Source organism: Alosa alosa, chromosome 5, assembly GCF_017589495.1.
Source record: "Alosa alosa isolate M-15738 ecotype Scorff River chromosome 5, AALO_Geno_1.1, whole genome shotgun sequence".
NCBI classification, from domain to species: Eukaryota; Metazoa; Chordata; class Actinopteri; order Clupeiformes; family Clupeidae; genus Alosa; species Alosa alosa.
In genome coordinates, this window is record NC_063193.1 from 23,355,273 (window position 1) to 23,382,813 (window position 27,541).

The window sequence follows — 27,541 nt, forward strand, 5'->3', positions numbered from 1 at the left end:
GGTAGATTTTCCCTCCTTGTTTTCATTGTGAGTACAATAAATCACCAAAAGATTTTCTTTATACCTGTTTTTAAGTCAACTTTACCAAAGGTGCCAGTTATTCTGGAGGGTACTGTTGCGGCCAACATAGGCAAACTTATGGCAATATTTTCTAGTGAACTCATTTGTTTCCCACAAAGCACCCACAAGTTTGCTGCAAATCTGCTGCAAACATTTCATTTTTGTAAGGGAAGGTACAAGGACATAACACTTCTCATAACATATAATATAAAATGTGAAATTTCCTTTAATACAAAATAATCAAGTTATTTCCAAAAATAGCAGTAAAAGAAAGCACAAAGCATTATTAAATGTATATACAATTATTATTAAAACACAGACAAAAACAAGACATAAAAAAATGGACTGGACAGGACGGAGGGTCATCACTGCGTTTCACACTGCTGACCCTGTCTGGGGGACTGTGGCCACCACTCATCCTTCTTGTTGGCTGCACTGCCTCCCCCTGTCGACCCTGTGCACACGGAGATGATATGTATGAGCATGAGTGGGAGGGGTGTGTGTACGTCCAGACACACACAGAAGATACGTATGATTGAGCATATATATATATATATATATATATTACATATACACACACATCCAGACACACAGAGAAGATATGTACGAGTACACACACACACACACACACATAGTGGATAATCCGATATGAACATAGATGAGGAAGTCGAGGTGAGTAAATATGTGCTAAAAGGCATTTCCATAGGCTTTGATCTATTTGAGCTGTACTTGGACATTTTTACATTCTTTTGTTTTAACCTGTTTATTTAGAAGAAACACATTTCTTAGGCTCAGGGGACTCACTACTTCCTGGAAAGTGGGTTTTGAGAAGAGATGCACCGATCCCAAACAAAATCAGTGTGTTGACTCAAATACCTGGATCAGGTATCGTGACGAGAGTCCAGTTTATATTGTGGGCCAAACGTGTTGCATGAACTTAACAGATAACATAACATGTACTGGGCTAAAACCTGGAATTGAAACCCTAGCAAGAGGCCCAGTTCAACGGTCAGGGCAACATGTCACGTTGGTTACATGGCCCTTATAGTGTGAATGTAGCCTAGGCCAAAGTTCCTATTTCAAACACCAGGACTAAAGATCCTGTGCCAATGGCTAACAGGCCAATGAGCCCAATATCTTCAAACCAATTCTATGTTAACATATACACATACTACACTACATCATGCCTCAACTGTGCCTTAAATAAGCTAAAATAAGAGCCAATACTGCCTGAGGGAGCTAATAACAAAGGGTCAGCTGCAGGCACTACAGGCTCGCTAGAACAGTTCAGTAGCTTTGAGCTCTACGGCTACTTAGTGACTACACTGGCATCACAGTGGTACTCATAAATCAGCCGATATGAAGTCCGGGTATTGATTTCGGGACTGGAAAAGTCGGATCGGTCCATTCCTAGCTTTCAGATTGAAAATTCAGATTGATATATTCCTGTAATATGAATCGTTACGTATACTTTTACTTTCACAATTACGCCAAAACTCCAGCGCCTTTCTGAGTAGTTTGATCATGGCCTACATTCAGACAGTATAACAACCCGGGCTGAATTCTAAATGCCAGGGGCGCAGCCTCCCCATCTGTGCAGAGCTGGTAAGGTGACATTCCAAACAAGCATACTCAAATCAGTCATATGCAAACTGACATCAGGTGACGCCCGAGTCGACAAACGGCACCAAGTGAGCCTTGCTTGGGAGGGAGTGAAAACCTGTGCAAGATGGTGGAAAAGCTGCTCTGGAGTGCATTTTACGATACTGATTACATCTGTTAGCTCAGGCCACACAAAGCAGCTGGATGGCAATCACTTCAACAGGTCCAGGCAGTTTGTAAAGTGCAATTTGAACACCAGCGCGGGAAAATGCGGTTAGCTCAATTTATTTGGAGTCTTCTTTATTATTAGTCCATTAAGTCTTTGATGAGACCATCAGCTGTAGTCAAGTGAAAACACCCCAACACTTTATGAAACCAAACCCATGTTACAGTGATCACCCTCCTGGTGACATGAGTGATGAACACACAGGCGTTAAGTGCACCACAGACCCCCCCCCCCAGTGTGAGCCCCCAGAAGAGACTTGGGTTACCCTCCGCAACCAATGGGTCAGCTTCCTCCTCCTCACTGTCTGTAGCAAACAAAAAGCAAGAGGGTGCCCTCATATATGCAGGCTGCACAGGTGCATGATGGGACTGCGCTGGCACACATGGTAGCAGTCCACATGGATTGGACATCTAAACAGCTCTGTGGCTGTGTGAGGTGATCGCAATGTAGCAAAGATATGAGTGGCATTGAGTGAGTCACCTTCGGGGCTGCTGTGGAATCTGTGCGTGTGACTGGAGGTGATGTGGACACTGGGTATGGGAGTGATGAGGTCATGAAGGTGGGCCAAAAGCGTAAGTGGGTATGAGAGTGATGAGGTCATGAAGATGGGCCAAAAGCGTAAGTGGGTATGGGAGTGATGAGGTCATGAAGATGGGCCGCGGGTAGGGACCAAGCTGGATGGGTTTAGTAAGGCACAGTGGTGCATATGTATGATACAGACGAACATGCAGATGTATATGTATATGCGAAACTTTATGGACTTGGATTAAATTGAACATTGTAGCTGCGGGGTGGGAAGCTTACCAGTTGCCGGCCCCAGGGCACAGTTGTCAAAGAAGCCCTTGGTGCGTGCGATGGGTGGGGCATGGGTCCCGGGCGGCATGTCGAAGAACAGGCTCTTGGGGGAATCCAGCAGTGGCCGCTGGGGAGAATTCAACAGCGGTGCTTCGCCAAGCGCCGGACGCTTGCTGGGCGACGGCCTCGCCTGTGTGTGTGTGAGTGTGTGTTTAGTAGGGGTGAGCGGGAGTGTGTGTTTGGTGGGTGTATGCTTGGTGGGTGTGGGCGGTCGTCCATGCTTGGTGGGTGTGTGTAGACCCCCCTCACGGCGGCTCTCCTTGAGTTTGTAAGCGCGCCGTTTCCATCGGTCAACCTCCTCCTGTTGGCTGGACAGAGTGCTGTAAAAACGCAGACACACACAGCTGTTAAATCAAACTAGAGACTCACTCATCCAACCGATACATACACCAGCCCTCTTCCATGCTTATGCATCCAATGCATTCCATCACTTGAGTAATACTAGCAGATATTGTTTCTCATACAAGTCATTGTGTGTGTTTTCCACACCCAAATATACACACACACACACACCTCTCTAACTGAGCAATTTTCTGCTGCAGCTGCTGAATCTCCTCCTGGTGGCCACAGTGTTTGGAGTGATTATCCTCCATATCTGCAGAGGGGAAGAAGTTGTGGGTATTACAAATGTATTATATTCTGTGAGTTTTCAAAGCTTTAGCTGTGCACAATTTAAGCCAACATCAGCTGTGCATCAACTCGGGTCACCTGGCTAGTTAACACACACAGAGAGAGAGAGAGAGAGAGAGAGAGAGAGAGAGAGAGAGAGAGAGAGAGAGAGAGAGAGAGAGAGAGAGAGAGAGAGAGAGAGAGAGAGAGAGAGAGAGAGAGAGAGAGAGAGGAAGAAAACAGAGGAAAAAGGGAACAGGACAGAGAGTGCTCACATGAATGCTCGTCATCCTGCTGCTTCATCCTCAAATCCTCCTTCAGCTTACGGATCAACTCCTCCTTGTATTTGAGTACTGACGTCAGCCTCTCCAGCCTAAACACACACAAATCAGGATCACAATTAGGATGCTAATTACACTTGTGCTGTGGCTTTATTTAGATACTGGTACAGTTGAGGGTCCTAGATGACCCGTGTGTGTGTGTGTGTTGGGAGAGCTGGGGCAAAGGCAAAGTCTTCATGATGAACATTAGCGATTTAACCACCATAGCAACCCATACCAGACAGTGCGCCGTTAATGTTGTTAATAAATACTAGTGATTAGTGACTCATTCTGGGACTAATGTAATGACGTAGACAAAGAATCTTTGTAACTTTGCACCAACAGATCTGAAAATATGAAATGAAAATAATTCTTCCACAGGCTACAATCCAATCTGCATATTTATTTTCTAACATTTGAGTAAAAATATCTGCAGAAGAATATATCAAAATGATATGGACATCTAGTCGACCACACGTTTTGGCGGGCAGAGTCCATGCCATTGTTTACCCAAAGACTGGAATTTTTGCGCATCGAGTTTCCAGATTTGACCACAGAGTGACCACAGAGCTCACTAATAGGTTACTGTCTGATGCCGACTGCATGCGGGCTCCATCGGCACACAGAACAGAACAAAACAGAACAGCAGCCACTGTAGGACAAACATTGACATTGATTTGGTCCAGCAACTAATCGATCTTTCCATCACAATCGAACAGCAACAAGCACAGGTTTCAGATGGAAAATGTGTGTGTCATACTCTTGCTGGTGGCCGGTGTTCAGGTTTGTGTTCTCCATCTCCATGTTCACCAGTCGATCCTTCATCTTTTGCATTTCCACTGCACTGGGAGTCATCTTCCTCTGGGCCAGGGTCTACACACACACACACACACACACACAGTTAGGGGGAGGAATGCACATAACAAAGGCGTGATGTATGCATATGCACGTCCACATAGCCTTACCTGACTGTGGGCAAGTTTGTCCTGCAGTTCCTTCAGCTGGAGCAGCTGTTCACTGCACTGCTGAGATGAAAGATCATGAGCCCCCTGAAGATGCTGCAACTTTTTCTCTAATGTCTAGAGAGAGAGAGTGCCAGAGTTAGAATGAGGGGTTTTAACCTTGTTACAGTTTTTCCTCAGTTGCTTTGGTGCTTTTCTCAGATCAGAATGAAATTTCTCATAACTTTTAGTTCAACCTCCACAACATTTAGTCATTTGTGCACATCATAGTAGCAATTTCTCCTTCCTCTGAACAAATTGCAAATGCTTTTGAACATGTATCAATTGCTTTGTCATGTCAGTCAAAATGAACTATACTTATAGATGCTGAATAGTCGTTCCCAATAAAACTAAGAGTCTTTATTTCATTGGTTGAGTCATTACATACAAAATTGGTGAACTAGTTATCAAATTCTGTCACTAATACAGTAAAACTGTGAAACATACATATTCAGTGTCTTGTACTCACTTACTCCCCTAACTACAGCAATTTGTAACTTTATTGTAGTTTTCAAATGCCTGTACAAGTACTGTATAGTGCTGTCTTGAGCATTTTCAAGTAGTGTCACCAAGTTCTGACCCTTTTTTGCATTGGAAAACACTGAGAGAATAAACTGTCATAATGAAAACATGACAAAGCCATTTGACTATCTTGTTCATTAACGATGGTGTCAAGACTTCTCATTTTGATGACACTGGCAGTTTTATTGACATGAAGACTTGCTTTTGAGGAATGGACTAACTTTGCGCAAGTGACGTGCTTTTGCAGGTTATCCACTAGGTTTTGCAGTTTGCACTAATTGTTTTGAGAAATGCACTAACTGCTGGGCAAATGTTAATAGTGATGTGAGAAAAACACCAAAGCGACTGAGAAAAACGAACATGTCCGGCTTATGTCTTCCACGTTTTATAAGACATATCACGAGCTAAATAAGCAGTCAGTGTCATTACTGAGGATCTCTGTTTTGACCAAGAGGACCAATTCAGGCATCCATACATTAGTGTGTATAAGCCTACAGAACCATTCCTGAGTGCCGGGGGTCTTTTAAGGATGTGAACAGCACAATCATTGTGTAGCATGCATGGCCCAATAAAAGTGTGTGTGTGTGTGTGTGTGTGTGTGTGTGTGTGTGTGTGTGTGTGTGTGTGTGTGCGACTCAAAGAGCTCAAGAGGTTGGAAGGGGAAAGCATGTGGTTACATCCCGGTGTGCCTTGTGGAGGGAGTGAGCAGCGCTGCTCTAGGGGTGTACCCGAGTGTGCGTGAGGGCCTGTTGCAGCCTGGAGCACAGCTGCTGCTTGTCCTGCTGGAGCTCCGAGATCGGTGGCTGGAGCAGACTCAGTGGCACCACCGTCTGGCGGCGCTGCTCATGGGTCACCTTGCTGTTGGCCAAACGCTGCTGCTCACTGACCAGGGCCTGCAACCCAGACACAGACACACACACACACACACACACACACACACACACAACTGTGAATGAACGTAGAACACACATGACGAAAACACCTCTGCCTTAGTTTTTACCAGCAGACTACATCCCACCACACAACCCCATGCTTGACCACTGCAGGGCTCTTACATGGCAGATGGTTTGCTCACAGCTGGCTACACTGTGGCGGCGGCTGGTCTCCTGTTGGAGGTGGCGTCCGAGTGTGCTGGGCTCGGCTGGCGTGCGCGAGCTCAGCTCCTCCAGCCCCTGGTTGGCCTGCACGCGGTGCTGAAGCTCCACGCTCATGACCTTTTCCAGCTCGGCCACGCCCTCCTCCAGCCGCTGGGCACTCGCAGCCATTTCCTGAGTGAATGCAACAGCAGCTAAGGTTAGAATGGAGTACTGGCACACAGCCATCGCAGAGCTATACTATTCCTACCCCAACAGCGACTTCCTAAGGCTATTTTATAAGAGATAAGACCTGCTCAGAGTGCTGGAGAAGTGTCACTCGCCCTATTAAAAGTTTGGGTACCATCAAAATTATTTTGGAAACATATTATTTTAAAGGTAAAAAACAAATTCTCCAGGGGGGCATTAAATAACCACTTTAGAAGAAGAATTAAAATGAGTTAACAAAATGTACCTAAATGTATTAAGACCTAGTGCATTTTTAAGACTTATGGCCTAAAATACATACCATTATCTCATTTTGTTAGACTTTTTAGGACCCTGCCGAATCCCTGTGTTTTGCCATGTAAGTTCATCTTGGGCGCATTTAGCAGCAACCTGGTATGTCGGCCACAGCGCCAGTGCAGACCTACCTGTAGATGGAGCTCCCTCCTCTCCAGCAGGAGGCAGAGGAGGACATCTTGAGGTGGACACGGATGACCAGAGGTGCTCTTCTGAGCCTGAGCAATCAAGCCACTCTGATCAACAGCAGAGGCTTCTTGCTCCCACAGTGCCTCGTAGTGGCCCCTATAAGTCACAGCTAGCTTCTGTAGAGTAGCCTGTAGCGGAGGACACATCGTCATGTCAGCACACAGAAGTGATCAGAGAACCATTACCATTTTATTTTCATTCTGTACAAAGAGAATAGATGTACAACTGAATGGTAACCAAGCTTAAACGGGCACATGCAGTGCACATACATTTATGGATGTACTGAATTCTAGTATCTGTGCTCTATTCAAATGCAGCCTAGAATGTTTTGGTCAGAGCGAGTAAACATGCAGGAGAGATCAAGAGCCCCCATCCTACCAGTCGTGTCCACAACAGGTCCTGCAACTGTAGTGTGCTCTTCTTGAGGCTAGTGGTCAGGGGCGCCAGATGTGGCGTTTGGGACAGCAGCTGTTTGGTCAGTCTTCTCTCAGTGAGCTCGGCAGAGGCCAGTAGCTCTGTTGTCCAGCGCTTTCGCAGCTTCTGAGAAAGCTGATCAGCCAGACGCTGGATTCGCAGGGACCATGCCTGGACAGCAGAGGGCACTAGGTTAGTTCTGATAGTGTGAAGTGGTTTGGTATTGTGCAAGATGGTGGTGTGGTGTGAAGTACTCACCTGCAATTTCTGCTGGGATTCATTTTCTTGCACCACCTAGTGGCAGAGAGAGGCAATGCGTAAAAAAAAAAACCCACACACATCGCTGATTGTTTTGTTAGGTCAACCTCATCGGTTTCTCTGGTTTTAGTGAGCCATACCTATGACGTATTGATTGTACAATGTCAAAGTCAAGCAGGGTGTTAAATGAGCACCGATGTGGACTCCACATTGCTTACCAGCTCTGAGTGTTCAGGATAGCTGGTCCTCTGAGCCTTCATATGCTGCACCTGAAAAAGAACGACATCTTAACTATGGACTTCTAAATACATCACACCAGTGACCTTCAACAACCCTCACGCTATGTCCACACGTAGCCGGGTATATTTAGGAATGGAGATTGCTTTTTTGGCCTTTCAGATACTCAGTTTTCGTTCAATGAAAACGGTTCAGTTCAGTTCAACTCTCCAGTTTCAGTGTTTGGACAGGGAAAACAGCCTTTTGAGACTATGACATGACTATGAAATGTTTTCAGCAATCTGATTGGCCAACATCGGCACCTATATGATTGTTCTTAACATCTTTTCCTCTGTGTTTTTGCGCATCTGTGCTGAAATCTGGGATAAGGGGTGGTAAAACAAAACCAAAAAAAACAAGTCCCCTCACCATGTCGACATTCTCCTCCAGGTCTCTCTTGAGCTGGCTCCTCTCCTCCCTGACGGCCTCCAGCATCTCCTGCAGCTCGGCTCTCTGGGTCGTGAGCGCGCTGACCTCTGAGCGCAGCCTCTCCAGTTCCTCAGCGCTCTCCGAACGCAGCCTCTCCAGTTCCTCAGCGCTCTCCACTGTAGCTGCGCTGAGCTGCTGGAGGAGCTGCTGTCTCTGCACGCTGAGCTCCTGCAGTTCCTCCGAGTGCCTCTTCTCGTCCTCCCTCAGTTTCTCCTGCAGCTGCTCTCTGTCTGCACTGAGGGACGAGACTTCAGATCGGAGTTGAGCCACCTCCTTCTGGAGGGTCTGTGCTACTTCGTTATCCCCCAGCAGACGCTGCCTTTCCTCAGTCACACATCGCAGCTGTGCCTGGAGCTCATTAGCCTGGTAACACAAGGAGGACATTTTGAGAGATTGTCTAGACCCACTTACCAGGACTAATGCTTTGGGTCAGATACAAAAGAGGTCTGAATTAAAGACTAGAGAACCATAACTGGGTTTAATATAGGGCTGCACAATTTTGGGAAAATATCTAATTGCGATTTTTCTGAGATATTGGGATTGCGATTTGCGATATGATTTTTGAAAGTCAATTAATTGATTCAGTTAAATGTTCCACATGTCTCTAATTTGTGCCACCCCAGATTGGTGAGCACGCCCAGTGCACAAGAAGCATAGCACCCCCGACCGACTGTGAAGCTCACCAATCAGAATTTGTGTACCACTTACACAGAGCGCACACCCACCAACCAGAAGTGCCATAGTCAAGAAGGATGAAATTAATATAAAAAGTCAGAAATGTGACAAAATTAACTTTGCACGATTATGTGTGGCTTTTGCGATTAGATAATTACGTTGTATGCGGGTAAATATAGGGTTCAACCTCATATAAATGAATACAAAATAGAATGGCTACTAGAATAGAATGGTAGAATGGCTACTATACCTTGATTACTATTCAGCCTTGTTTTTCAGCCACACAAACAGGTGTATATTAAAATCAATGTGTTTTAATACAGAGCAAATGTAATACAGGATTATGTACCATGTCCATGGCATGGAGGAAGAGAAGACATGTCTTCATTGGTATCATCTCTCATCTAGAGGGTATATGCTTTTAGAATATATACAATTTAGGGTGTTTAATCTGTTTTCCCTGGACAGTACAGGTCAAAATGTATCTGCTTTACATTTGATTCACCTATACCTAAGATCTCAGTTTGTCAGAAATGAGATAGCAAGCTAACCATCTTGCGTACAAGAATATATATATATATTATATGCAATATCAGATATAGCCCACGTTGCCTTCACCATTTTCCTGCATTCACCTACATGAACATACTGTGCTGTCTGATTACAATTTTAGGACAAAATTGTGCATAGTAAAGGGGCATCATATTTACTGGTTAGACTGCCTTTCAGTCAAACCCCTGGGCAAGAGGTCAATTACTCTTGGGAAGTCTTGGGAAATGATGAACTGATACTTTAGTGTGACCTATATGAGTCAGTGACCTTTAGATCAGATTAAAACACCAAAACCACTTTCCTAGGCTGAATAATGCAGATATAGCCAAAATAAGCTTCCGGCAAGCATTTTGGACACCATCTTGAAAATTACCCCTTTACTGGGGTCAGATTTTACTTGATGTTTAATATGTTATTAAGTACATCTGAAAGGCATCATAATCAGTTGAAAAGCCATATGTGTGTGTGTGTGTATATATATATATATATATATATATACACACACATTTTTTTGAGGTTGGGTGTTTTTTCCCCATATATTGACCCGCCTATTGGTTCATATTGCGATTATGATAAGTGTGCAGCTCTAATTTAATATTCATATATTGCACATACAATTGAGTTAATATTGGAATATTATTACTAATGGACGTAAACTTACAGAATATCACCTTTGAAAATACAGACATTTGAGGCATCTAAAACATTACAACTTCATCGGGTGAGTATCTAGGGTCATCACAATCTGTTGAAACCCCAGATGGAAACCCTGAAAATGTACAGTGATAAGATTAAGTCACTCACTCTTTCCAGGTTGTTCTGCAGATCTGTCTGAAGTTGCCTCTTCTCCAGTCTGATCTCCTCCAACTCATTCTGTTGCTGCTGAGCCTTAAAAAAAAAAAAAAAAAAAGAAAGAGTTCAAATACTGAAACAACAATATTTCAACCTAATCTACTACAAATCTTGCCACACTTGTCAGATCAAAAGCTTCAAATCGAAGCTTTCAGCCAAACACCTGGGGCCCTAATTTAAATGGCAGGCAAAAAGTCAAGTCTGTCATCAGGCAAAGTCCTTGTGTATGAACAATAGCTATTGTGTGGCATGAGGGAGCACTGAGCAGACTCATCAATGTTAGGACTTAAGGTCTTGCCCACGCAAATTGATTTAGTCAAGTTTTGAAAACAACTTTACTTAGACTGAAGTTTGCTCATCTTTCAAATTAGGGCCTCATATTTTGGTTACAAAATAACAAATCCATAAACATCATTTCAGCCAAACAAGGTCTTAAAACAACTATTCTCACCATGCCCCCATTCTCCTCCAGGTCTCTCTTGAGCTGGCTCCTCTCCTCCCTGACGGCCTCCAGCATCTCCTGCAGCTCGGCTCTCTGGGTGGGTGGCTGGCTGACATCTGGCGCCAGCCTCTCCAGTTCCTCAACGCTCTCCGAGCGCAGCCTCTCCAGTTCCTCAGTGCTCTCCACTGTAGCTGCGCTGAGCTGCTGGAGGAGCTGCTGTCTCTGCACGCTGAGCTCCTGCAGTTCCTCCGAGTGCCTCTTCTCGTCCTCCCTCAGTTTCTCCTGCAGCTGCTCTCTGTCTGCACTGAGGGACGAGACTTCAGATCGGAGTTGAGCCACCTCCTTCTGGAGGGTCTGTGCTACTTCGTTATCCCCCAGCAGACGCTGCCTTTCCTCAGTCACACACCGCAGCTGTGTCTCCAGCTCACTGGCCTGGGAAGGACATTTTGATCCATAAAAACGTACTCAATGCAGTTATATAACGTGGTCACCATTTTGAACATTTTCTGAGCTAAAACAAAGCTTTGGTGGTAGACCTGCTGTCGTGCTACATCCACTTACAGTGTCTATTACAATTTGAACTGCTTTGATATCGATCCTGATGGCTTGGACAAAAAACCTTTACCATTAATGCTCACAATGATGCATGTTGAAAAGTGGGCTAATGAACGAATTTGGATCCTGAGATCATTATGAAAGGATATACAGTCAGGGTTCCCACTCTAATGGGACCAAAGACTTCAGAACAGTCGCGTCTCAATGAGATGAGGTCTGACGTTAGCCAGGCTAACCGAAGCCTTGTTTTCGTGCAGAAAACATTGAAAATGTCAACTGTGTGACATAAGCGCATATCACCTTCTTGAAAATGCAGACATTTCAAGGTATCTAAAACAATACATCAGGTGAGTCTCTAGGGTTACCATAATCTGTTAAAACCCCAGCTGGATATCCTGAAAATGTACAATAGTAAGTCACTCACTCTTTCCATGTTGTTCTGCAGATCTGTCTGTAGTTGCTTTCTCTCTAGTCTGATCTCCTCCAGTTCGTTCAGCTGCTGCTGAGCCTAAAAGAAGTATAAGTATTAAAACAACAACAGTTCCACCTTATCTATACAAATTTTGCCTTATCTCTCACAAGGAGCCCCCTTCCATCTCCATCTCCAAGTCAGATCTTTAAGATTCAAAAGGAATAGACAGAGTTCTACCAAACACCTGGTGTTTTGAGAACACATTGTTGTTTCTTTTGGTTACAAAATAACAAATCCATGAAAATCATTTCAGCCAAACAAGGTCTTAAAACAACTCACCATCCCCCCATTCTCCTCCAGGTCTCTCTTGAGCTGGCTCCTCTCCTCCCTGACGGCCTCCAGCATCTCCTGCAGCTCGGCTCTCTGGGTTGTGAGCGTGCTGACCTCTGAGCGCAGCCTCTCCAGTTCCTCAGCGCTCTCGGAGCGCAGCCTCTCCAGTTCCTCAGCGCTCTCCACTGTAGCTGCGCTGAGCTGCTGGAGGAGCTGCTCTCTCTGCACGCTGAGCTCCTGCAGTTCCTCCGAGTGCCTCTTCTCGTCCTTCCTCAGTTTCTCCTGCAGCTGCTCTCTGTCTGCACTGAGGGACGAGACTTCAGATCGGAGTTGATCCACCTCCTTCTGGAGGGTCTGTGCTACTTCGTTATCCCCCAGCAGACGCTGCCTTTCCTCAGTCACACAACGCAGCTGTGTCTCCAGCTCACTGGCCTGGGAAACAATACATGGCAAAGTCAGTCTTAGTTTCAATATTTCGTGGCAACGTCTAACAGACTGAAGTGCAGGAATTGGACAAAGGTCACTCACTTTCGCCATGTTGTTCTCAAGATCTGTCTGCATCTGTCTCTTCTCCTGCCTCAGCTCCTCCAGTTCCTGTTGAGCCTGCAGAAAAGCAGTTAAATATAACTGACCCAGCACCAAAGAACACCTTAGCCCAACAAACATTAAAGGTTGTATCAGCCCAACATCAACAGTTATACAACAACAGTTGTATAGCCCAACAAACGTTAAAGGTTGTATCAGCGATGATGGGGTAACGTCAGTTCTGTTGATGTTTAAACAGAGAGCTAGCTCGCTACCCCGTGCAATTGAAACTCTCTGAAACGCGCATCTCGTCGGTTATTGGTTGGAACACTTTATTTTGCCATTGAGTGGTTGGTAACACTTGTTGGTAGCAAATGTTTTTGTGTACAGATCTCGGAGCCTAGGCTGCCTACAGAGACGCGTTTTTTTGCCGGCCTGCTTATGGGGCAGGCAGCTACCGGATCATTAGGTGAGATGAATGTGTCCATTTATGTCTGGGCCTTTTTTGGGCCGGAAATCGCTGATACAACCTTTAAGTCTAGCTACACACGCAGATTATAGACACACCTCAAGAAGCTTAAACATCGTTCTCTACAACACACATCACAGACAGTTTTTCTACAGTTCTCACCATGTCCATGTTCTCCTCCAGGTCTCTCTTCAGCTGGTTCTTCTCCTCCTTCAGCCCCTCCAGGATCTCCTGCAGCTCTGCTCTCTGCGCTGTGAGGGCGCTCAGGTCGGATCGCAGCCTCTCCAGCTCTCCAGAGGCCTCCTCCGAGTCCTGAGGAGTGCAGTGATGCTGTAGCTGCTCTTGGGCCTTCAGGAGCTCCTCTTGCAGCTGCGCTTGCTGTTCCTGTGCTCTCTCATACTCCCGGTGCAACAGTTGCTCATTTTTACGGAGTTCCTCCTCAAAATACTGTTGCCGCTCTTGGGCTTTCAGTGAGTCCTGGCTGTGCTGCTGTCGAGTCTCCTGTAGTTCCTGCTGCAACTGTTCCAGCCGCTCTTGGGCTTTCTGCAGATCTTTCTCAAGGCTTAGCTGTTGCTCTAGAGCAGTGTTGAGCTCTTCTTCGAGACACTGCTGCTGCTGCTGCTGGGCTTTCAGTAGCTCCTGCTGATGTTGCTCCTGGGCCTTCAGGAGCTCCTGTTGCTGCTGTTCCAGCTGTGCCTGATGAAGCTCTTGTAGCAGTGGTGCCTGATCCTCCTGATGAGGCCTCTGGTCCTGGGTATTACAAAGTTGTTGCTGTAACATCTCCTGAATCTCCTGGTGTTCTCGTTCCAGTTGTTCCTTCTGCTCTTTGCCAATACGAAGCTCCTCCTCCTTTTGCTTCTGCTGCTCCTGGATCTCACAAAGTTGGTGCTGCAACGTCTCCTGCTGCTCCTCAGCCTTCTGGAGTTTCTGCTGAAGCCTCTCCTGCTCGTCCTGGCCTCTCTGAAGCTCCTGCTGCAAGACTTCCTCGGCCCTCTGGAGTTTTTCTTCTAAATGACGCTGTTGCTCTTGTGCCTGGAGTAGCTCTGGCGGTGGGCTCTCTTGAGTTTTCTGGAGCTCCTCCTGCAGCTGATCTCTGAGCCTCTGAAGTTCCTCCTCCTTCTGCCGCTGCGTCTCTTGAACCTTGTGGAGCTCCTGCTGCAAGGCCTCTTGCAACTCTTGGGCCTTCTGCCCTCCCTCACTCTGGCTCGCACTCTTTAGATGGTCTAGCTCAGCAGTCAGAGAGGTCACCTCAGAACGCAGGCGGTCTAGTTCAGCAGTGGCCTCCAGAGAGTTCTCTGTGGCATCTGGGACCTGTGGAGGGGCAAGACGACACAGACTTTTATCTTTGCCCAAAAACATGTCTGGAAAGTTCTGGCATTTTTCTTGGGAATGTCAACTCACCTGTGCACTGGCGAGACGGGCGGCAACCAGCTGGCCCTTCAGCTCTCTGACCTCGTCCAGAGCTTCTCTCAGCTCAGTCTGGTTCTCAATCATCTGAAGATAGACAGGCAAACAAACAATAAATTATATCAGAATCCGTCTGTCATGCAAAGTTATCACAAAAACAAGAGATCAAATGTGTGCAGTCTGTCAATGCAATGAGTGCAGACATCATTAGTTCTTCTTTGGGAAAAACATTAAATTCATTTTACGGTGAAAATACAGTTGTTCAGAAAGAGGAAGGTGCCCATGGAGGGGAGATTGATGTCTGCACTCTATATAGTTTCACCCGTTGTGGTTGTAAGAGATATTGTTCACCAATTTCAAGAGTAGCAAAATCATGTTATGTATAAGCTATCATTGAGATAATTATCGCAATCAATCAATAAATAATTAAGTCAGTGGCAAAACCCAGGATGAAAGACTCGGCCTAAAACTAGGGTTAAATAGGGTTCCAGATTTTAATTGCATGGGCTCACCATATCCACATTCTCCTGAAGGTCAGCCTGAAGTTGCTGCTTCTCTTGTCTCAACTCCTCCAGCTCCTGTTTCTGCTGCTGAAGCTACATAATGAAACACGTAAGGCATCACATAAGAGCCGTGTTCAAGTTACAGTGGCTTCATTTACATCAAAATACGCATCTCCTTTAAAACAGACATTAAAAAGAGCAGTAAAGACTTTTTGTCTAAACCTAACAAACTAATATTTTAGTTCCATTGCAATGAACGTTTAAAGGGAAACTTGGCAGGATTTCCCCCTCTGCTGGAGAAATTGTGCATTATGCTATTTCAAACTGGGAAAAGGTAACGATGAAGCACATGGATTTGTTTACAAGCTAGCGAACGGTTAGCATAAGTTTGGCAGAACTATGTGGATGTTACAAGGTAAGAAACACGATTTAAAACGAGTTTCTTGTTTCTCACTTCTCTTTCCGGGACGGTAGTCTCTGTCACCATTTTCACCAGAACAGGTCATTTAACCATCCAAATGATTTCTAAACGGGTTTATTACGTTGAAATAGTTGCCAAGTTCCCTTTTAAATACGTTCTGAAAGATAAATTGTCAGACCACGATAGTGAAGTGAATTAGGACTGGATTTAATTTCACTGCATCACATGGATGGCATTGATGTTTAAGGTGTGTGACTCTTAGTTGATCAAACCCACCAACTCGTCTGTTGCACTAGAACTGCAAGACGGCCTGCTCTGAAGCTGCTGGAGTTCAGACTGGGTCTGCACACACTGTGGGAAAACAGAAACACACTCACTGACCAAGGGACCAACAACCAACAACCGAGGGACAGAAAAAAAAAAAGAAAACATTGCTGCAGGCATGCATGGTCAACCACACTCACCATGTCCACACTTTCCTCCAGGTCTCTCTTCAGCTGGTTCTTCTCCTCTCTCACACCCTCCAGGATCTCCTGCAGCTCAGCTCTCTGTGCAGTGAGAGCACCCAGTTCAGAGCGCAGCACCTCCAGCTCCTCAAAGATCTCCACACCAGGCTCCTGGGAGATGGGATGGTCCCGTAGCTGCTCCTGAGCCTTCTGGAGCTCCTGCTGCAGTTCCTCCTGCTGCTGTTGCGCCCTTTGGAACTCTGCCTCCCAATGTTGCTGATGCTCTTGAGCGTTGTGAAGCTCCTGCTGCAAGGAGTCATGTTTCTTCAAGGCATTTTGCAGCTCTAGCTGCAGCCCGTCTTGCACCTCCCGAGTGTTTTTCAGGTCCTGACGCAACAGCTCTGTGGTCTTTTGGTGTTCCTCCTGTAGATGTTCATGGGCTTTCAGAAGCTCCTGATGCTGCTCTTGGGAACTCTGTAGGTCCTGTTGATGCCGCTCTTTATCCTGCTGCAGCCGTTCTTGAGCCTTGTGAAGTTCCTGTTGCACCAGATCCCCCTGTTCCTGGGCCCTCTGGAGTTCCTGCTGCAGTTTCTCCAGCTGTTCATGGGCTCCCTCAAGCTCCACCCTCGACATTTCCTGATTTTGCTGGAGTTTCTCTTCAAACTGCTGTTGCTGCTCTTGAGCCTTCAGTAGCTCCTGCTGCTGCTGCTCCTGTGCCTTCTCAAGCGTCTCCTTAAGCTGAGACTGAAGCTCTTCTTCATTCTGCTTGTGCTGCTCCAGTTCCTTCTGCAGCTCAGCCACAGTTCGCTCCAGAATTACACCATCCACTAGATCTGCACAGGGAGACAGAGTGTTAGACAGCCAAATCTAGCATTACACAGCCAAATACAGGATTAGCCTCAGCATAATGTTAGGTGTACAAAAGCACACATGCTTCTGCAGTGTGAGTGATCACCACAGATCACAACGCCACTGGACAAAAAGCACATTATCTTACCATTAAGTTGACACACATGACCTTACCAAATAAAGGTCTTGTATAATGGATGGCATTTGGTACTGAATCATACATTTGACAGCAATGAACACAGCCAACAGGAGAGCAAGAAGATTCTTACTTTTAGGGACTTTGCCATCAAGGAGAGTGGTGAGCTTGGTGTTTTCATCAAAAGCACCCATCAACTCCTTCTGAAGGTCTATCTGCATCTTCTTGAAGCGATTCTTCTCTGCCTCTAGCTGCACCTGCACACTGTGCAGCTCCGACTGCATGCGCTGGTGTTCTGCAGTTAACACATCCTGCAAGGACCCAAATCAAAACAAAATCAGCCCCACAGACACATACCCAAGGACGTTTCTACCCACTGCCCGCTGTCTGAAAAAGGGGTGGCTGTATCAGTAGATGGAAAGGAACACAAATGCTCACATCTCTTTCTTTGAGGGAGATATTCTCGGAGCGCAGGAAGGCCCACTCCTTTTTAGTGTCCAGGCTGAGGCATTCGGCATCCTCCAGGGAGCGCCGCAAACGCTTCACCTCCTGCACCAGGTCCTTATCACCCTGCAGGTCCGACAAGGTGTCCAGCTCCACCTGGAGAGTGTAGTCAGGATCATCAAAATCACCACCAACACACACACACACACACACACACACACACACAACAACAACAACTACAACAACCTCAAGTCAAGCAAATGTATGTCTAACCTTAAGCTTTTGAGCCTGGATATTAGAGTCCTCTGCTGCCTTCTTCAAAGTAGTGATCTGAGCCAGGAGCTCTTTCTGTAAAGTTAGAATCAATCAATCAGGTTCATAACACTAATAACAAGGGGAAGAAGAATTGCAGAACCGTTTTAAAAGGTGTACTGTAGTTATTCAGCCTCCTGAATGTTAGACGGTCACTCGTGCCACTCACCTCATACTCCCTCTTGCTCTCCTCCTCCAGACACTGGAACTCGTCCATCTCTCTTTTCTGCACCAGCTCCTCCTGCAGGGCCTCGCTGTCCCTCCTCAGCCGCTCCACCTCCTCACCACACACCTGGAGCTCCTTCTGAAGGGCGTCCCGCTCAGCCTCCAGCCTTTCCTATCACACATCACAGGCTGTCAGGGTCACATTACATACATGCAATACGTCTGGTAATGGCCATGGTGGAATGTGGACTAAGCAGGTACAGAATTACAGAATTAAAGCTATGTGAATATTTTAAACCAACACAAAGGGAAAAAAGGACGATTCTAACTCTTTGGCTAAATGTAAAGATACTTTTTAAATGTAAAGATACTTTTGAAATTAAGGTTAGACAAGAAGTCTGTAGGTACAATTTCAACTAGTTAACCATGAGCTTTTGCCATTGCCCATAGGACCGTATGAAGACAAAGGCACACAGGCACACAGATGAATTGAATAAGATATTTCTAAAAAGGTTTTATACTTTTAAGTATAATGCCACAGAGGCCCAGTTACACACTCAAGTGCAGATTTTTGGTGCACATGCCAACTTACTTTCTCAAAGCAAAGAGATTCACACAGTTGGATGGACTCTCCCAGGTCTCTCTTGAACTGGAGTCAAAGGGAATTTACAAGTATTCAACACACAAATTAATCTGAAAGTTCCACAGTATTGCTCATGTTTTTTTTTTTTTTTACCAATAACGTAACTCTGAATATTTCACTAGTCTTTACTCATTACGCATGGATCGAAGCTGGTATTTATACGAAGATGACAATATAGAGATCAAGTATAGTTTAAGAGTGTTTGTTTTGCCCACCTGCTCACTGCTGTAGTTGGAGGTGTTGTGGGGTGTAGCTTCTAGTTGTTGCTCCAGTTCCATCACCTTCTTCTCCATCTCCGCTGCTCTCTCCAGAGCCTCCTGTTTCTGCAATGTCTCCACCTCAAGCTGATGTTGCAGCTCCTTCTCCATATCGTGCTGAAGGTGCAGCTCCTGTTTGCCCTGCATCTCCTTCTCGAGCTGAAGGTGTAATTCCTGCTTGTCCTGTGCCTCCTTCTCTAGCTGAAGGTGAAGCTCCTGTTTGCCCTGCGTTTCCTTCTCGAGCTGAAGGTGTAATTCCTGCTTCTCCTGTGCCTCCTTCTCGAGCTGAAGGTGTAATTCCTGCTTCTCCTGTGCCTCCTTCTCGAGTTGAAGGTGAAGCTCCTGTTTGCCCTGCATCTCCTTCTCGAGCTGAAGGTTTACTTCCTGCTTCTCCTGTGCCTCGTTCTCGAGTTGAAGGTGCAACTCCCGTTTTTCTTGCGCCTCCTTCTCTAACTGTTGCTGCATCTCTTGTCTAAGCTGCACCTCCTTCTCCAGTTGCTCCTCCAGGTTGGCCAGCCTTCCTTTCATTTCGGAAACCCTAGGGGAACAATAATCACTGGAAGAAAACAGCGAGGGTCAAACAGGGTTACAAAAACACTGACAAAGACTTAGTGTCCCAAGACAGACTCAAGAGCTCTGAGACACATCCAAGCACACCTTTCTGAAGAGTTGCGCGTGGTCACACTGCTCTGATTCAGATCCATGTCGAAAGTCCGTTCTAAAGGAATTTCCCAACGTCCCTCAAACTCCTCCATGTCTACACAAAAGGGCGAAAGAAATGCTGTTTACCTCAGGAGCAACATACTCACATGAAAAAAAGACTGAGTTTATTCATAAAGAGGACTCTGAGAAGAGAGATTATCCATTGAGCTCACCCTCGTTTTCTACTATAGCGGAAAGGTCGATCCTACGTTGCTTGACAAAGGGCTCCATGAACCCAGTGTCCGTCTCGGCTAGTGCATCTGAGGGGTGGGCGGCCTGTAACAGCTTACCACCCCATGTCATGCGCCGCTTCGGAAGCTGTGCAAGCAGAAAAGACACATGAATGTCGCACATCGTCTTTTTTGTTCTTGTAGAAGGCTTGGTATTGGTAATAAAATAGGTCTATTCTGTGTAGAAGTTATATTGGTTTCACCCTTTCTAAGAAACTTGTGACCATTACATTACATTACATTAGGCTGATGCATTTTTAGCCAAAGCGACTTACAACATGGTAAACAGTTTAAGTTTTAGAGCAATTCTCAACAATTTTAGGACAATTTAAAAAGCATTAGAGTACAGTAAGAATAAGTGCATCAGTGAGTGCTGATTTTAACAGTTACTTGTCAGTTTAAGACGGCTGGTGAGTGCTAGGATCAGCAAGACTTGTTGTAAGTGTTGCTATGAGAGGAGATGTTCTCTAAAGAGCTGGGTCTTCAGGAGTTTTTTGAAAATGAGAGGGATGTCCCTGCCCTTGTAGGAACTGGCAGTGTGTTCCACCAACGAGAAACAACAGATGAGAAAAGTTTGGATTGGCCTGAGCGTACCGGTGGTAGAGCTAGACGTCGTTCGTCTGAGGAGCGCAGGGGTCTGGAGGTAGCGTATGTCTGTATGAGGGCATTCAAGTAGGTGGGAGCAGAACCGGAGACTACTTTGTAGGCAAGCGTTAGAGCCTTGAATTTGATGCAGGCCGCCATAGGTAGCCAATGTAGCTGGCAGATGAGCAGCGGGGTAACATGTGCCCTTTTGGGTTGGTTGTAGACCAAGTTACCTTCTTGACTAGGACCACATTGGAGGTGACAAGCAGTTTGGTGAGGTTGCGGATGCGGTCCTCCTGCTCCCTTTGAAGCTGCTCCTTCTCCTGTAGCAGCTGGCACAGGGTCTGCTTCTCAGTCACCGTCGTCTTGGTCACCGAGGAAACCTGCCATCCCAACACTGGGGTCAGATCGCTCACACATACACACTTCTGCAACAGCATTTTACTTATGGTGCTAAATACGAGAGCACAGAGAATAGGAGCGTACAAAATTAAGTGTTAAAATGAATTAAAGCATAATAATATATGGATGACGTGACAAACGAATTCTGAATACCTCATGTACACAGTGCTCACATTTAGGGGTGTAATGACCTGCTGGTGTGAGACTTTACATTTTAAAGAACATTTTTTTTTTTTTATAAAGAGACCGGAATGGCATGCCACTCAGTGATGGAAAGAACAACAGTGTGTGTGTGTGTGTGTGTGTGTGTGCACGTGTGAGTACCTCCTGCAGACGTTGTTTGAGCTCATTGATCTCATTCCTATAGCGTCTCAACAGAGCGCCATCGTCAGACACCTCAGTTACATGTGGATCATTCTTCATGCGTTTCGCTGCACTTGCAAACTAAAGAAGAGCAGTCACAACAGCCTCACATTAACATTTAGCACTAGTGTGATACCACACCACATTTAAAAAACATCACTGCACCACAGTAATCAACAGTAAGCATTTGATGTGAATAATGACACAGGGCTTCAATGATACAATGAATGTCAGCATGCCATGGGGGTCAGAACAGACCCTTCTACAGCTGTACCATCGAGAGCATCCTCACCAACTGTGTCACAGTATGGTATGGCAACTGCTCTGCCTCTGACCGGAAAGCACTGCAGAGGGTGGAGAAAACTGCCCAACGCATCACCGGTTCCTCAATCACTTCACTACCCTCCGCACCCGAACCGGCAGGTTCAGAGGAAGCTTCTTCCCTGCGGCTGTCACCCTACTGAACTGTAGCTCTGCATCCCAGTGACAACCAACCAACAACCCCCCCCACTACCACCACCACCCTATATTATTCTTACTACTCTTATAATGTTACTGCTACTACACTGCACATATGCAATCATACATTGTTTATGCTACATAGCCATATTTATTCTGCTCTTATAAGGTTACTGCTAATACACTGCACATATTTATAATTCATTTATATTACTGTAAACAACCTTCTGTAAACCAACTGTATACTACTGTCTACACTGCACTATGCATCTTGTCCTGTTTATGCACCACCTGTCTATACTTTGTATATCATATTGCACTATTCTGCTTTTTCGCACTTTTGGTTAGACGCAAACTGCATTTTGTTGTCTTTGTCCTTGTACTCTGCACAATGACAATAAAGTTGAATCTAATCTAATGTAAAACAGGGGACATGACATACAAACAGCGAGGAGATGGGGTGGACAGATTGCAATGTACCTGCAGTGTGCTGAGAGTCTCATCCTGTACAGCTGGGGTGATTGTACACACAATGACCGTTTTGGCATTGCCCCCAAGTGAGTTCTGCAGAATACGGGTCAGCTTGCTGTCTCTGTAGTTGGTGAAGCCCCTGTGGAGACATGGAAATCATTTTAAATACTTTATTCCACTTCTGCCAATAGATCGCCTTCAAAACAACTTAACTGGCATGCTCCAATCACTGAGAAAATGTTAATCATGTCTTAAATAAGAGTGTTGTAGATAACGTGAAGACAATGGATAACTCTTTCCTGTCCTGTACAAGCATTGTACTGTCAAATTTGGACATTGAAATGCACAAGAGAACCATTTAGAAAACCCCACTCTAGAGAAGCCTAAAAATATATGGGTAAACAAGAGTGTGTTCCCTTCACATGACTATTTACCATCAACATTAATTTACAAACATTATGAAAACATTACTTCAAGAACAAGTCAAAAAACCTGAAGAGTAATTTTGAGCATTACTTCTGATTTTCATCTGACAACTTTTTGATGACTTGTCCCAGAGTGAAGAGACTCCGATTGATGTTGCATCCCTCTTTGAAGCGAGTACCTGCAATGCACAAACAAGGGCAATCAATCACTCCACACTCCTGCTTAAGTGGTCACTAAACTCCATGCAATATACACTCCCTAAGCAGTGGTCAACTCACCCTCTGCACCTGTTTGACTTGCTCGCTCAGCCCCTGCCAGATCCACCAGATTCTGTTTGACAACCAGATATACATAAGCACACAAGCAGGAGAGGATACAAATCTATAGACTGAGGATACGGGACTACAGTAATTTCCTGTGTATTAGCCATATTGCGTATAAGCCGCAGGATTAGTTAAAAAAAAAAAAAACATATTAACTGCTCCTGTATAGGTAAAGAAAATGTGCAAAATCAATGTATAAGCCGTGGCTAATAGTTTGGAAATTACAGTACATGGGTCAGTGGGATAGAGTGAGCTGGGTGGCTGACTCACCAGGTGGGAGACGATGATGGCTCCATCGGAGATTTCTCCTGAGGCTGGATCACTCCGCTCTCGACTTTCAATGATCTGGTTAAGACACACACACACACACACACACACACACACACACACACACTTCACTTAGTGCCGTGCTGTGGTTAGGATGAAGTATGAGTGTGCGTGCACTGGGCAAACTCTGAGCATGTGGATGCTGCTCACCATACGGAAGATGGTGTGAGAACGACTGCTCCGCTCATTCATTTTTGTCTTTCCATAATGCCGATTCTCTGTAGAAAACACATATTCCATTTTGACTCATGTTGCTTTATGATTGAATTGATAATCTCTCCCTTTCTTATACACAAACAAAACGACACATTACTTTCTCCTTTGCGAATCCAGGCCAGTGCTTGGTCAGGTGATGTCACCAGCTCCTCTGTAAGATCAGCCACGTAGACATTTTTCTGCAAGCACAACACCCTTTCACAACCAAATCAAACTACACTTCATACAGGAGTACATTTAAAAAAAACGTATGTGCCTTAAACACATGCACACGTCAGGGAAACCGTAAACTCACATAGTTGCCCTCACGGATCTCTAATGGCTTCCTCTTCCAGCTGTCACACAACAGGTCAGTGACGGTCTCATTATAGATTTCCATGTAACTCACTCGGAGGAGAAACTCCTTCTTGGGACACTTCATATGCACAGACATAAATCAAAAGTGCTTTTAAACGCATGCTCAGAAACACATTTTTGAGAAAATTAGCTGAAAACGTAACTCTCGCCAGAATGCAACCTAGGGTCTTTTTGTGAATGTACCTGAGTCAAACTTTCATTTAAAAGCATAATTAGGACAAAAGCGCCACTTTTAAGATTAACCGTATTGTCGTTTTCAGGTCAAATGGCCTTCTGAGTGGGAGTGATCGCATCAAAATCGCTATTTTTAAAACACTAAGAAGGCTCGACACAATATGAAACTTTGAAAGAAAGGTTTTGGCAAGATGGCGGCGAGCAGAAAAACCAACTGCTAAAGTGAGTTTCTGAACTTTCTTTTTAGTAAACTCTGTATACAATTAAAGGTGCTCTAAGCCAGTGGTTCCCAACCTGGGGTCCACAGACCCCACTAGGGGTCACCAGAGATTGCAGGGGGTCCGCACAATGCTGCCTGGGCTGAGGATGTAAGGTTACCAAAATTATATTTGAGTACATTAAATGTATAAAATTCCAATAACACGCCCAATTGGATAATCAAAATTCTGTATAATCCAAATTAAAACATATTTTTGTTCCACATTTAAATTCATGTAGCCATTTATTACCTCTGACCTTATACGTTTGTAATGAATCACTTTATTCTTTTTGTGTGTGTATGGAGGTAGGAGTTCAGGTAGGGGGCCCTGGCTTGTCTTAGACACAGGCAAGGGGGCCTTCAAGGAAAAAAGGTTGGGAAACACTGCTCTAAGTGATGCTGGGTAACGTCACTTCTGTTCACTCAAACACAACAGAGAGCTAGCTCGCTACTTCCTCCCCCTCCCTCCCATGCTGCTCCCGTGCAATCGAAGGACACAGACAGCTAGCAGTAGGTTAGGTGATGTTTGCAGTAAGTGACAGAAAATGTTTTAGCCTAAAAATGCGTGGCATCGCTTAGAGGAACTTTAATGTTCTCAATACGAGTTCATGTGTAGAGACCCTGGTGATACTTTGAGAAAAGTTTCATGCTGTTTCAAGCCTTCTTAGTTTTTTAAAAGTAGTATGATTGCATCAAAAAAGTAGTGCCCCTAGCACTCCCATTAAAAAGGCCATTTGACCCGAAAACGACAATACAGTCTTAAATCTTAAAAGTGGTGCTTCCGTCCTAATTATGCTTTTAAACAAACGCTTGATTCGGGTACGTTCACAAAAAAACCCTAGGTTGCATTTTGGCGAGAGTTATGCTTGAACTAAACCATACTTCCATAACTACATAAAAATAATAAACAAAACAGAAACAAGCGTCTTTAAACAGAGTGTGCCTGGTGCGCCTTTCGTCCTACATTTTTGATGGTCTGGAAGACATCCTCCATAGCCAGTGGGATAACGCCTGGGGTACGGCTGTTCCCCATCATCGTGAAAGTCTTCCCTGATGAAGTCTGGCCATATGCAAATATGGTGCCTAAGAATTGGGGCAAGCACATGTTTTAATACATACATATGTGCAATCACCGCATCTCAGTCAAAATCAACAAGATTAAAATGTTTTCCCAGCCAGGTAGTTTATAATCCAACATATGTGTACAAATATGAAAAATGAATTTGAATATGTAAGTGCACTTAAGCTCAGATTTTACTGCTGACTATTTACAAGCCTTCAAAACATCCGGCTTAAGTTTTTCTTGAGGAAAACTGTACCCAGCCATTTGCATAGAGTTTGATTGTCTAATTATAAATAAGGAAATCTCAACTTGATTGTGGATAACCCAGGAAATTGTGCCAAGAAATGTATTGCTTTTATTTAATATTCTTTGCTACCATTTATGTGAAGAACATAAACCCTTAATGTTTATGTGAAGCATAATAACCCCTTGTGTATGAAATATGCTATATAGATAAACTTGCCTCGTCTGACTGGCAAAAGTATAAATATGCCATAGGCCTATATAATTTCTATTGGTGTGCAAGACGAATATAATGATAATGGTCTTCTTTAAGTATCAAGTTGATAGCTATTCCCTGGGGAAAATGTATATTTAAACATACTAATACATAAAGAAGAAGTTCAGTTATCTCACACTCAAGGAGACATAGCCTGCAACCATTGCAGAATGTTGTAGCATTTATTACTTACCATTATATCCCTCAACAGTGGAGACCACTAGTGACTTTGCAATGTCCTGGTACAACTGGTTGGTGCTTTCCTCTGCACTAAAGACTCTGTCTGCAGAAGTCATGAAACAGGAGTTGTAGTACAAATTGGGGATAACACATCGTTCAGAGGGCCATATGTTACTTTGACACAAGAGCAGTGGAACAAGGGTGAAACAAAGCCATATTTACCAAAGCTGAAACTTTTAGTGGGGTTTCCATCATCAACCTGATGGATGGTTTGTTTATCAGCTCTCCAGTAGAGCTGTACAGGCTCCGCATTTTCCGCTGCAGCCTCCTCTCTGCCAATAGAAATAAGCATAACGTATTTTTTTTTCACTGAGCGCCAAACTGGCATGACTATAGGCAATACTAAGTTAGTATAGGAATGTCTGTGAACCTTAACCTATACATATAAGATGGAGCTTGCGCATTACACTGAAAAAACGTTAGGTTGCCCAGTTAAATCAGGTGGTTCTGTCAGCTAACTTATGACACTTGGCAGTGTAAAATGCTAATGTTACAGCAAGCTAATAGATGCTTACAGTGTATACTCTAACGTCACTATTGGAAAATATATGATCACTTGATTACTCCGCTTCACAACTAAGATATGAGAGAATATCGTTAGCTGAATTACCTTGTCTGTTGTCTGACAGGATAGGTCAGATAAGTTAACACTAACTGTTGTCTTATCATAGCAATGTAACATTAGCCTACCTAGCAATAATATAAACTTACCTTTGTATGAGAGGTCGGACCCTCACGCAAACTTTGACAGCAGATTCTTCTGTCATTATGTCTGATTACAAAAAATATATATTAGTTCAGCATTGTCCTTGACAGTTAACGGATTTAAAAAGTCTCTGAATACTCAAAAGCTGAAGCTCAGTCACATTCCCAACTGATAGAATTCAAAAATGTGCGCAAAGGTTTAAAAGCACACGTGACGTCAGAGTTTTGAGAAATGCTCGATTTCGATTGGTGAATACACGATTTGAACGCGAGTACCTTGCATTCTCATTGGACAAGCATGTCTTCTTCTAAATTTGTGGAATTCTTTATACGCTTTACTACCACATAGAGGCCTGGAAGTACCAATTTCCAGTGTCCAGGTGTCTGTTGTAGTTCCGCTAGGGGCGATCACGAATAAGTGCAAAAACAATGGGGGTTTATGGAGCTAGACGGCTAAATGTGGCTCTTTTACCTGGTTGTCGTTGAAAAATCGAAGATTTGATTGTGGTTTCTGCAAGCTTAATATGGATTATAGGTCAAAAGTTGAATGAACGAGTAGTTACGTCCTTTCGATTTCTTACAGGTTGGGTCGTTGTTGCCCACAACACACTAGCTTTCTGCTAATGAATGACGTCATTGACGCATTTGAAAGGCTTTTTAGATCAAATAAGTGACTCAAAAAATATAATACTCAGCGGTCTGTATTTTTCTGCCCCCTCTTTCGCATGCAACATTCAAATTTCTGGGCAAAAATTGCTCTGGATATTCTCTGGATATAATTTTTTGCCCAGAAATTTGAATGTTGCATGCGAAAGAGGGTGCAGAGAAAATACAGACCGCTGAGTATTCTATTTTTTGTCACTTATTTGTTCTAAAAAGCCTTTCAAATGTGTCAATGACTTCATTCATTAGCAGAAAGCTAGTGTGTGGGCAACAACGACCCAACCTGTAAGACATCGAAAGGAATTACTTGTTCATTCAACTTTTGA

General features: G+C 44.6%; 1 protein-coding gene across 3 annotated transcripts; it reads right to left on the reverse strand.

Moving 5' to 3' along the window:
• Nucleotides 1–268: 268 nt before the first annotated feature.
• Nucleotides 269–26,782, reverse strand: cenpe (centromere protein E). 3 transcript variants are annotated; one of them, XM_048243109.1, is made up of 46 exons: nt 26,559–26,619; nt 26,010–26,119; nt 25,801–25,890; nt 25,010–25,128; nt 23,551–23,670; nt 23,353–23,434; nt 23,190–23,257; nt 22,983–23,057; nt 22,668–22,719; nt 22,480–22,567; nt 21,973–22,102; nt 20,995–21,114; nt 20,502–20,651; nt 19,627–19,771; nt 19,409–19,508; nt 18,710–19,307; nt 18,444–18,500; nt 17,856–18,023; nt 17,648–17,722; nt 17,369–17,530; nt 17,064–17,241; nt 15,964–16,778; nt 15,776–15,850; nt 15,088–15,171; nt 14,570–14,662; nt 13,331–14,479; nt 12,703–12,777; nt 12,184–12,606; nt 11,857–11,940; nt 10,887–11,309; nt 10,388–10,471; nt 8,448–8,719; nt 8,297–8,414; nt 7,870–7,920; nt 7,652–7,687; nt 7,358–7,564; nt 6,922–7,107; nt 6,251–6,463; nt 5,924–6,088; nt 4,638–4,751; nt 4,433–4,545; nt 3,628–3,725; nt 3,257–3,338; nt 2,693–3,063; nt 2,154–2,192; nt 269–514 (listed from the first exon to the last, which is right to left on the reverse strand). In XM_048243109.1, exons 1-46 carry the CDS (start codon nt 26,612–26,614, stop codon nt 426–428), a joined length of 8,202 nt encoding a protein of 2,733 aa, XP_048099066.1. In that variant the 5' UTR covers nt 26,615–26,619; the 3' UTR covers nt 269–425. The 3 variants fall into 3 exon arrangements, with proteins under 3 accessions (XP_048099066.1, XP_048099068.1, XP_048099067.1); XM_048243111.1 differs by having other exon boundaries at nt 8,297–8,719; nt 26,559–26,782; XM_048243110.1 differs by lacking the exon at nt 2,154–2,192 and having other exon boundaries at nt 8,297–8,719.
• Between the last annotated feature and the right edge of the window lie 759 nt (nt 26,783–27,541).

Excerpts from the sequence above, each read along its gene's own strand:
- cenpe (XM_048243111.1), bottom strand. The coding sequence starts at position 26,614 with ATGACAGAAGAATCTGCTGTCAAAGTTTGCGTGAGGGTCCGACCTCTC. Across the intron at positions 22,568-22,667 it reads AAGTCAAACAGGTGCAGAGG|GTACTCGCTTCAAAGAGGGA; the intron begins GTGAGTTGACCA and ends TGTGCATTGCAG. Across the intron at positions 7,565-7,651 it reads AATCCCAGCAGAAATTGCAG|GCATGGTCCCTGCGAATCCA; the intron begins GTGAGTACTTCA and ends TCTGCTGTCCAG.